General features: G+C 44.2%; 2 protein-coding genes across 3 annotated transcripts; one reads left to right on the top strand and one right to left on the bottom strand.

Moving 5' to 3' along the window:
• dlx2a (distal-less homeobox 2a) lies at positions 1-2741 on the top strand. Its single transcript, XM_076169933.1, has 3 exons — positions 1-512; positions 801-985; positions 1121-2741. The coding sequence occupies exons 1-3, from the start codon at positions 194-196 to the stop codon at positions 1481-1483; spliced, it is 867 nt and encodes a 288-aa protein (XP_076026048.1). The 5' UTR covers positions 1-193; the 3' UTR covers positions 1484-2741.
• A 2766-nt stretch (positions 2742-5507) lies between these two features.
• Positions 5508-11463, bottom strand: dlx1a (distal-less homeobox 1a). Of its 2 annotated transcripts, XM_076170088.1 has the most exons (5): positions 10894-11463; positions 10489-10721; positions 8865-9032; positions 8362-8561; positions 5508-7914 (listed from the first exon to the last, which is right to left on the bottom strand). In XM_076170088.1, exons 2-5 carry the CDS (start codon positions 10499-10501, stop codon positions 7603-7605), a joined length of 693 nt encoding a protein of 230 aa, XP_076026203.1. In that variant the 5' UTR covers positions 10502-10721; positions 10894-11463; the 3' UTR covers positions 5508-7602. The 2 variants fall into 2 exon arrangements, with proteins under 2 accessions (XP_076026203.1, XP_076026202.1); XM_076170087.1 differs by lacking the exons at positions 10489-10721; positions 10894-11463 and having other exon boundaries at positions 8865-9503.
• Positions 11464-11665: the final 202 nt, after the last annotated feature.

Genomic DNA, 11665 nt, shown 5'->3' on the forward strand with positions numbered 1-11665 from the left:
GCCAAGCAGATAATCACACGGCGAACCACCGTGAGGGGACACACACACACTTTTCTTGGGTAAAGTTTCACAGGAATGCGTTTTAATCCACGTAAAGCTCTTTCTAGTCCCAGACCTGACTCGTATTCTTAGTTTACGCAGGAGTTTGTTTTCCACGGTTTGACGGCTTTTTCGTCCTCGGCTCGCTCTGAAGATGACCGGAGTGTTCGAGAATCTAAACACTGATATGCATTCGAACCAAATTACCTCAAGCAGTTACCACAGCTTGCACAAATCGCAGGAGTCTCCGACGCTCCCGGTGTCCACGGCGACGGACAGCAGCTACTACAACGGCCAGCAGCCGGGACACTGCGCCGGCTCTCCGTTCGGCCAGCTGGGTTCGTACCAGTACCACGGCGCTGCGTCCGGCACGGTGCCGTACAACGCGAAGCCGTACGAGCTCGGATTCAACGGCTCCTACGGCGGGTACGGCTCCTACGGCTCCAGCTCCTCTCCAACTCCTGCAGACACCGGTGAGTAGGAGTTCCTGTGCGGCCTGACTGCTGCCTCACAGGCGGTAACTAACATGGAAACATCTGGACAACAAGTCTGATCAATCATGAACCCAATCCAGATGTGTTTTCATAGGTTTGCATGTTCTTTGCTCCGTGTTCTTTGTGTTCTTTGCTCAGTAATGTATAAGATCAAACTTGGACTCAAAGTTAAACTGTGACGCCCAGAGAAAAGCCTAATATGCGGCTGAAACTCTCCCTTCATGCCTTCATGTGGTGACGCCGGTTGCTTTTGAATGTTTCCCTCAGAGAAAGAAGAGACTGAGCCAGAGATCCGGATGGTTAATGGAAAACCAAAGAAGGTCAGGAAACCTCGAACCATTTATTCCAGCTTTCAACTGGCGGCACTTCAACGGAGATTCCAGAAGACGCAGTATTTGGCGCTACCGGAGCGGGCCGAGCTGGCGGCCTCAATGGGCCTCACACAGACACAGGTGAGCCTCACAACACACACACACTTTACATCACTTTCATGCCCAATTGAATTCAACTCGTATTTGCAGAGAGGGGGTAGGGGGGTCATTGAACGCATCATCTCTCTCATTAACAATCATGTTCCATCTCTGCAGGTGAAAATATGGTTCCAGAACCGCCGCTCCAAGTTTAAGAAGTTGTGGAAAAGTGGAGAAATCCCCCCGGAGCAGCATGTTGCTTCCAGCGACTCTCCCCCCTGCGTGTCCCCGCCGATCAGCGCCGCCGCCGCCGCAGCAGCCGCAGCAGCAGCAGCCTGGGACTTTCCACAGAACCAGCGGATGACCAGCGTCTCCTCCAGCTTACCTCAGACCGGCAGCAGCCCCCACAACGCGGCTGCGCCTTCCTCCTTTCTGGCGAACTACTCCTGGTACTCAGCCACGAACTCTACGGCTCATCTGCAGCCTCCTCTGGTCCAGCATCACCACAACTCCGCCATTAGCGCCGGGACGCTATTCTAAACAACAAAAAATGATTGATGATGATGATGATGATGATGATAATAATGATAATAATAATAGGGGTTTAAGTCGGACGTTGCTGAGCTGGTGTGAACTTTACGCGCAGACCCATGGAGGAGTTGATGGACCTTTGCCAGTTTACGCACTAGACACAGATTTCTACAGTTATTTTTGTATTTATTTATTTTGTTTATGTCGAGGGATGAGTGAACCACTATTACCCAAAGCAATCACAGCCCAGGCCGAGCCTCGATCCCTTTTTTTCACGCGGACGGACGTCACTTTTTTGGCATTTCCTGCGAGTCAAATGTTCGTCTATAGCAGGAACGAAACGTCACAAATGTAGCACAAGTTTTAACTGTTATGGTGCCTTTTGATCAATATGACCTCATTTTGTTGTGATGAAACAAACAAACAAACAGCTGATCCATTGTCCATCTTCATGTCTTTGCTTGATTTGCTTGTTTGAGGAGGGTAAGTGTCTGAATCCACCTTTGTAAATATTTTGCAAACACAGTATTTTTTTTTTTTGGTTTTGTTTTGATAGATCACGTCGCTTTGACTCTTTTATATTTGGTGCAGACCCATTAAACATTGTAAGCTACTGATCCCGATCGTGCTACATTCTGATTTACTTGTATCACCTCTTTATTGTATTTTTGTCTTATTTATTTTAGCAGTGTTCCATATATGATCAGACGTTATTTAAATAAAATGTTTTCTGTGCAAATCTATCACTCTTTTCTTGTTCTTATAGGCCAAAATAACGTGTTTAGCTATTTATTCTATTTTATTTTGAATGGGTTGAAGGGGAAAGACATTTTTTCTTCATATTTTTTTATACCGAAAAGCGTGTGGACCTCAAACGCCTCATATATTGATGTATGGAATGGATCGATTTTAACACATAAATGAATATTTGTTGAGATTTTTGGTCATTCAGCAATTACGTCATTTAGATTTGAAGAAATATGTTGAATATTCCCCCAGTCAACAGATGATTAGTTGAGCAGGGTGCAGGCAGCAGAGCCCGGGGCACACACACACATACAAACACAGCGACGCGCCCTGGCATGTGAGAGGGGAGAGAGAGCAGCTCCTCAGACTGTGTGGAGTCACGGAGCTGCATGTTTCCCAGCCCAACACACACACACAGACAGAAAGTAGGTCCAGCACAGCCTGCAGCTACAGCAGCATGGAAACATTTCTCACCTCTCACTCACACACAAGCAAAGTCTCTGATCTCTGAGCAGCAGCACATTGACCTATTTATCTGTGTGGCCTATGTGGAAAAAGTGTTTTCTATGGAAAACAGAGGGATCACATAATAAAAACCATACATTTATTACGATTTATTCTATTTTATTCTATTTTATTCTATTTTATTCTATTTTATTTTATTTTACTTTACTTTACTTTACTTTACTTTATTTTATTTTATTTTATTTTATTTTATTTTATTTTATTTTATTTTATTTTATTTTATTTTATTTTATTTTATTTCAACATTATTTTATTTCATTTCTTATTCTACACACTGACACAAGGTACCAGTTTATTAGGTACACCTGTGCATCGTCACTGTAAAGTTCAGTTATTGAAATGTGTAGACGTCTCTATGGTGATTTGAGGAGGTCCTGTAGTAAGTCTGTTATTGGACTAAATTATATTAAAATGACGATTAATTTATCGTCACATAAACAACACCAGAGTGACGTCACACATGAACATTATAAAGACACAAAATAAGCATCTATGGAGGGATGTTTGTATTTAACCTGGTGTGTTTAACTCGTTATATGACTTATATTTGGCCTGACAGTGCATCTCAGGATACACACACACACGCACACACACGCACACACACGCACACACACGCACACACACACATCCCCCCCTGAAACCACCACGGGCCGCATTTTAAAGCGGCACCGCTTCCTCGCCCATAATGAGGACTGCAGCTTGTCAGCGTTATTAGGCTCCATGATGGAGGATCCTCCCCGGGAGAGGGGGGTGGGGGTCCCAGATCCCTGTTCCCCCCTCCCCAAAAAAACACACAACAACGCAAACAACACACACTTAACGCAGTGTACTAGTCTGTGCGGGTTAAATCCCATTCTTCATCACATTCTGTATCGATCTGATGTGATTTTCCCCTCCAGTTCTGACGCAATCACTACAGATTTTACACCCAAACTGCTCACCTGCTATTTACTGCCTTAGTTAATGTGAAAGTATGAGAAATAAGCAAAACAACACAACAAATCAAAGCAGTTTCATCACCAAACCGGATCTCTCATCGTCTCCACGCGCTTTTGTCTCATCTGTGGATTACAGCTGCTGTGGGTTTGATACTTCCGGTGAGGCAACTTGTAAATGCCACATACCCCCCATATCCTAATTTATACCCTCATCTGTAATTTCATCCACATTTGCTCTGGTTTGAGCATTCTGGCTTTCAGATGTGAAAGCCTGCAATTACTATATAATTCTTCGCAATTTCAGATGTCCTAATATGGGGTGTAATTTTTACGCAAGACAATTTTCCCGCTATTTCAAGCATCAACATTGTCAAAGTTGTATGTACATAATAAATGGGAATATCAATGCATAGTTTTTAGCATAACATCTTGACTCGGCGGTAATTATATCCGCGCCGAGCCTAGAACGCAGAATTAGCCTGAATTGCGCGGTAACTGCTGCTTTAAATTTTTAAAAATTACTCATAATTTCCCCCCAAAGATTACCAAGATCTCGAGTGCACAATGTCATCAGCGTAATGAGGAGTAAACATTTATGCTAATAATCTACATTTTTTTCCCCATCAGCTATAAAGAGGGGAAATAAAGAGACATTTGCAGTCATATTCTCAACTCTGTCTGCTGTTCTCGCTGCAGCACCGGGACGCGTTTTTGGATGGGATTTACGCTCCGTTTGCATGATGCTGCTGCTGTTGCTTTATCTGACTTTTACCCCCGGGGCTGTAATACTGAGGAAGAGGATGGTATGTATGATTATTTTTTTGTTTCTTATAACATTGAAGGCAGAGCAATAAAAAAAAAAAAAAAAAAAAGCAGCCTGGATGCATTAAGGATCGTTATAATTGTGTAATAAACCCGTTATTCCTCTTTATCGCGCTTTTTGGCGCCTTGGCTTTGATGTTTACGCGCCAGCAGAGATGTGTTTATTTTTACTCTCCTCCGGTTTAATCCTGCTGCTGCTGCGTTTCCCCTGCTTGTTAAATATCCCCTGCTCTCCATCCTCATCCCTCAAGTCATATTTGGCGCATTTTTACCTTATGAATAAATCAGATTTGCGCACATTTCTCCCCGCAAGCTTTCTACCTTTATAACGTGTTTTTGCAGGGAAGAAGGTCATGTATCTTATATGTAACGTAGGCGGGCAGAGGGAATATAAAGATGCTCGCTGATGTATTCTGCGTTTTCATTACTGCTGCATTGTGCTCTGCTAATTTTGAAGCCTCCTCTCGGAATTGACAGCTCGCTGATGTACACCTGCAAGCAATTTGCCCGCCGTATACATAGACTAAGTCTAAGGGAACGGTGACGAAATGGCAGCTCACCTATTTCGCTCTTTTTTTTCTATTGCAGCAGCACGTTTCTTTCAGAGCTCTATCTCTTTTGTCAACGCAGAAAGATTCTCAGCGCGAGAAAAAAAAAATTGCTCATAATTACCTCAGAGATAGGAAACTGCATTAGAATAAATAAGGGCAAAATGACTGTAATTATGTTGGGTTTGATGGGCTCAGCTCGTAATCAAGGGGAGAATGCAGCGAAATAACACTGACCCTCTTGGATGTGCAGCTGCGCCTCTTTCTAGAGCTGCAGGCAGCCGCTCTAGATGTGTGTTTGCTCCAGCGTGAGGACACTTTCTCTCTTTTTAAAAGGTAGGGAAATATACATCAGAGTGTTCAAAGCGTGCAGGCTGCAGCTCCATAAGTGTGTATAGACAAAGGCGAACAAAAAGAACAAAAAGGGTTGGAGAACTAAACAAAAAGGGCTTTAATTTCTTACCAATAATAATATTAATAATAATAATAACAGGGAGAGAAATTCAATGTTAAATTAATCTCGGGAGGTTTGAATCTTTACATTTTACAGATCACATACAATTTGTCACTGTAATTGCAAAACATTTGTTGACTGAAGGATTCTTTCTTTCTTTCTTTCTATCTTTTTGTCTTGTATTACATAAAAATCATCTTCATCTAAGTAATATTTACCCCCTCCTCTTCCTCTTCACGCTGAGAACAAGTTGTAGCATCAAATCATATTTTGTCTCGTGTATATTTTTACAGGCTCATATTTTTGTAAAAGCGAATCATTTCAATTTCTGGCGCTGCAGCAAGAAACGACACACTTTTGAATGTTTTGAAAAACTAATGATTGAAGAAAAGTGGACTATTGTGTCAGGAATGAAGCGATAAACTTTCCTCTGATCCACATTGTGTCCGGCTCCTGCTCCTTTAGCAGCACCTGCTTCTTCCCCCAATTACTCACTTAACGCGCACAATCACTGTCCTGTATTCACGGCGTGAAACTGCGGAGATGGCCGGAAGAAGAACACAAAGAATAGAAGCTAAGAAAGTAAACAAGAATATAAGATATATAAGATAATAATAAGATATATTCCATAAACCTCCATTGTGACATAGGTCTCAAACGTGCATTTAGTTTAATGAGTTTAAAATAAAAATGATTTGTATTTGCTCAGTTAGATTGGAGTCCAGAGGTTTGGTAACATCTGGACCCTCAGCAGCAGCAGCAACAGCAGCAAACCCCTGCAGAGGCTAAATGCTAACATGAGCATAAATCTATATGACGAGGCTTCTGCTGCCTGTTATTAATAACTAACATGATACTGCTTTGTGTCAGCTCACATTAAAGCCACGGTCAAGATTTTTTTTTTTTTTTTACACGTGTGTGTGTGGCATGTGTGTGTGTAAGGGGGGGGGGGGTAATCAGACACTTCTCTTTACATCATTTAAATCACTTTTTTTTTTACTGCTTTTCTGCACGTTCTGTACATAAACTCCAGGAACAGAGGAAATAAATTAAAACGGATCAATACAAAACCAAAAATGTGTCTATGTTGAAAAAAAACAAACACACATCTGGGACGAATACAAGAAAGCCTAAGACCCTGTTTGTTTCACAGCGTATCCAATACAGCACACAACAAAGGTGAAAATGTCCATTATTATCATTATCATTAATATTATTATGTACAAAATACAGTGACCAATCAGCTGCTCGAACTCCGGGATATTTTTTTTTTGTTCTTCAATGTTAAGCAGCAAACTCGTCCGTGGCGTTCACGTGTTCACATAACGTCGGGGCTCTGCAGCTTTAGTGCAGCATCACAACACGGCGGCGACCGCGTTGTTGTCAATTCTCACACACACACACACACACACACACACACGCACACGCACACGCACACGCGCGCACGCAAGCACGCACGCAAGCACGCGCGCGCACACACACACTTACAAAAATGAGCACAGACTGTTAACAGAGAAAGAAACTCTATGAATAATTTAATTTAACTTAAATAGCGGAACACACAAACACAACATAACACAGCGATCTGAGCTTCTGCACTCCGGCCCGCGTGGGAGAATTTATGGGATGTTTACCAAAAAACTAAATCCCTCACAGTCTAATTGATTTGTATCATGTCGTCATCTTGGGCCGGTAACGCGCTGCAGCTCTCGCGAGACGTATATAAATCTTAACTATAGATTTGCGATTTCACGAACACACACGAAAAAAAACATAAAAGTCACAAAAATGATGAACAGCAGCCAAAAAAAGGATCCGTGTGTTCTGTGTTTGTTTCCGCTGCCTGTCAGGGAGCAGAGAGGACAGAGTGTCTCCCTTGGGCGCGCTGCTTTGGGTGCCTATGCGGTCTCTCGGCTCCTTGTTTCCACTGCCTGCCGTGAGGAGGCCGCTGTGTGAGGCCGGTAGCGGCGGCGGCGGCGGCTCGGGAGCAAACCCCCTGGATACGTGTCGTGCTTTTGGGCAGTGCGGGGCCACGCAGAGCGGCTGCGCGATGCGAGCCGTTGACGCAGGGGCCGTGGACGCTCCAGTCTGCGCTCACATCAGCTGTGACTGCTGCATAGACTCTTGGTGTGTGCTCGGGTACCAGGAGGTGTAGCTGGGAATGTAAGAACCCGTCGTCCCCACTGACGTCTTCACGGTGGTGGGCGAGCTCCACACAGGTGTCACCGTGGGCGAGCCGCCGGACAGGCCGCGGCCGCCGGTGAGGCTGCCGGTGAGGCCGCCGGTGAGGCCGCCGGTTAGGCCGCCGGTGAGGCCGCTGACGAGGACGCTGGGGTCGATGGTGCCGCCGCCTTGTTTCATCAGCTTCTTGAACTTGGAGCGCTTGTTTTGAAACCAAATCTTCACCTAGAGAGATAGAGAGAGAGAGTTTGGATCAGAGCATGGACGGGGCTGTTAAAGAGAGCGTTTTAACGCGTGTGACGCAAGGTTTACGCAGGCGAGGGATGTGTGGGAAAGCTGCAAATGAGCAAATATGGAGATTTTTGATATGCAACGTTTCACTTAATGAGAGTGACGTAATTGATATTGGAATTTGAATGATATTAAAAAATAAAAACACTACAAACATTAAAGATATACACACAAATAGGCTAAAAATAATGCACCAAGATGCATAATAATAATAATAATAATAATAATAATAATGACGATAATAATAATAATAATAATAATAATAATAATAATAATAATAATAATAATAATAATAATGATGAAGGTTCTGGTGAGAGTGAAGCTATTTGTGTGTGTGTGAGTGTGTGTCTGTCTGTGTTTGTGTGTGCGTGGTGGACTCGCCTGTGTCTGGGTGAGACCCAGCGAGGCGGCGAGTTCTGCTCTCTCGGGTAGCGCCAAATACTGCGTCTGCTGAAACCTCCTGTTGAGAGCCTGGAGCTGTAAACTGGAGTAGATAGTCCTCGGTTTCCTGATCTTCTTCCCTTTGCCGTTAAACCGAACCTCTCCTCCCTCCACCACCGTGTTCTTCTCCGTTTCTGGCGCTGGGGGAAAGAGGTGAAAAGGAGGGGAGAAAAGTTAGGAAGGAGGCAGCTCCGTCCAACTGTGCTGCGCAGCGATGAATACTCCAGCGCAAGTTTTACAGCCTGTACTTTAGGTATAATTACCCTTAATTGCATACATTGTTTATAGCATTACGCAATAAATAATTACCAAGCCTAATTCCCCAACATCTGGGTCGTTGTTTCAATGCAACGAGGACTAGAAAGGTGCAGCAGCTCCGACAGAACCGAGCGTCTCTACCCGGGCACAGAGGAGCAAGACGCGGCGTGTGTTCGGACTCTTACCTGGATCTTCTAGGCGCGTCTGCGTGAGCGCCGAGCTGCTCTGGTAAGTCTGCACTGTGCTCAGATACGGACTGGTGGAATGGCTGCCGACCGAGTTGACGTATGGATAAGCCAGCGATCTGGTGAAGGACGAGGCAGGGCTGTAGGAGCTGTCGTGCTGGGTATGACCTGCAGAATGTAAACAGTGCATGGGGTAGTGTCCGTGAGACATGGAGGACGGAGACATTTGTTGACTTGGGGGTCCAAACTCCATGAAAACGGTTTTTCCCGAGGCAGGACTGTTTAGACCTTCTGGTATTGTAGTCATTGTCATCTCTTCTGGCTGATCTCCGTCTCCCGCTTTTGTTGTTTTGCTCCTATGATCTCAGTGAAGGACGGCTCCCAATTTAAGGCGAACTGATTTTTTCTCTTTCCATTCATAAGAAAATGGAGTTTGTCTCCGTGAAAAGTCCAAGGTATGATGCTGTGGACCAAGACAAACTCGCTCAAAGGTTTGAATCTCGGACTCATGAATATTCATCAAAGACGCTCGCTGATTGGTCCGCTCTCTCCAAGAGGGAAGCCGATTGGCGACGCTGGGGCTGGGTCCGAAGAGCGCGAGCGAGACTGGGGAGAGCAAAAACACTCACTGTGCCTTCACCATGGCAACGTACCCATTATTATTATTATTATTATTATTATTATTATTATTGTTATTATTATTATTATTATTATTATCCTGTTAATTTGATCTATTTGTTGTTGTATTTTTAATTTAAACGTTATTTCTTATTATTTCTTATAATTTCTTATTATTTCTTATTATTTCTTTTTCTTTCTATTTAAAAGGCTCAGCCCTGGATCTGGGGCAAGAAACATTAGCATATAAACATAACACTGGCATTGAATTATCATAAGTAGGCCAGTAATTAGTCATGTATTTAACACTTCAGTCACACCTGCATGTGCAGCGGACCTGATTGAAATATGTAAAGTTACATTGGCTCACATACAATAATCATTTATGACATGACGACTTTTTCCTATACTATATCTTCAATACTGACATAATGGTGCTGAAAAGAGGGATACGTTAGTTTTTAATTGTGTTTGAATTTATGTGGCAATCCACTAAATGATCCCCTCAGGTTTATGACTTTATCTTCTATTCTAGACAAATGTCAACACACCGAGATGGCACAGGACGACCGATTTGTTACAAAAATGAAATTGAGCTTTTGGCACTTTGCTGCATATTTTTAATTCTTCTTTCGTTTGAGTTTTATCGCTTCGTTTTGTCCTCAATCAAACGCTTTAAAATCAACTTCCCCCCTCACTTGTGTCCATTAAAAGGAGCCGTTTTGTTAAACAGTGGCATCTTTGATTAGCGTGGATCTACGGGGGGTGAGGCCAAACCCCCACAGGCTCACGACAACAATTACACACACACGGACATTTCATTTAATTAAACGGACACACGGCTTAATAAAAACACACACACGTTGCTTCTGTTCCTCCTCGATACGTTTAAACCTCCGCAGCAAAAAAACTACAAAAAAAACAACAAAAGCTGAAGAGCAGAAGCTGAGACAAAGAGAGAAGAAGAAGAAGAAGAAGAGCGTGAGATCAATGTTTGTGCACTTACTTAAGGGAATCATGTGACGGGAGGAAGGTGATCAGTCCCGCCGCAGAGCCGCTCCGCAGGGTGGAAGCAGAAAAGGGTCCAACTCTTCATTTCACGGGTTTTTGTTGTTGTTTTTGTGGTCTTTTTTGTTGCTTTGCAGGGCTGCAGAGCTGCTTTGGTGTCTGTGCGGAGCTCACACCGACCGCACAGGCTGGCTGCTCCATCCGCGCTCCCTTCCACGCATGCAGCTCCACCTGAACAACAAATTAAAGCCACTTAAATTCCATCACTGTCATTATCGGTCTAATTACGCCAGTCGACTAAAAAAAAAAAAACACACGCATACACTCATACGCACACACACCACACTTACACACACACACACTTATATTCACACACACACGCGCAAGTAGCAAGTTGTGTTACCAAAAAATGCACAGCTGACATCACCGCGCACAATATGAAGCATCCGTATGTGCGGATTTAAAGATTTCTCTGGTATATGAGGAAAGCTGCTCTCTGTCCCTGAAATGGGCCAATTTGAAGTGATTTCTCTGGAATTACTTTGGGAAAATGCTTCAAGACCCCCCCCCCCCCCTTCATCCTCCACATACCCCCCTCCACACACACACACACACGCTATCAACAACGACCATGATAATGCCAGTACAACCAATAATTATCATCTTCCAGAACAGAGGACAGATTTTTTATGGGCACTTGGTGGGTGAGACTGATAACTGTCATTATTTTCCTCACGATTATAGTATCTGCAGACTGCAACGCGCCCGCGAGGAGAGCCGGAGACGGAATTTAGGAGAAAATGGCAAAACAATAATAAGGGTAATAAGAATTAGAACCTCTGGGTGCAGCTGGAGTGGAGCCAGACTCTGCTGAGATAATGTGGAATAGCACAGCTTCAGACTTCATTTGTCTTCATGCGGCAGGGCAGCGCACACGGGGGGCCTCCTCTCCTTATAGGGGGGGGGGGGGGGGGGGGGGTAGGAGGGCGGACATGGGTGAATCATGGCAGGGGCCCTAACCAGTCTGCACTAAAAATAAAGTCCTCCATGCATGGATGGAGAGCGAGGAGGCAGGACTCATTAGAGGAGTGAGGAGCTCCGCGGCTCAGAGTGTTTTAACACCTGCTGCTCTTCACCTGAGGGCGAGCGAGCCGTGCCAGAGGTGGAGGGGAGAG

The sequence above is a fragment of the Genypterus blacodes genome, unplaced genomic scaffold, assembly GCF_046128005.1.
Source record: "Genypterus blacodes isolate CSIRO-AG114 ecotype Tasmania unplaced genomic scaffold, CSIRO-AGI_Gbla_v1 ptg000214l_1, whole genome shotgun sequence".
Taxonomy (NCBI): Eukaryota; Metazoa; Chordata; class Actinopteri; order Ophidiiformes; family Ophidiidae; genus Genypterus; species Genypterus blacodes.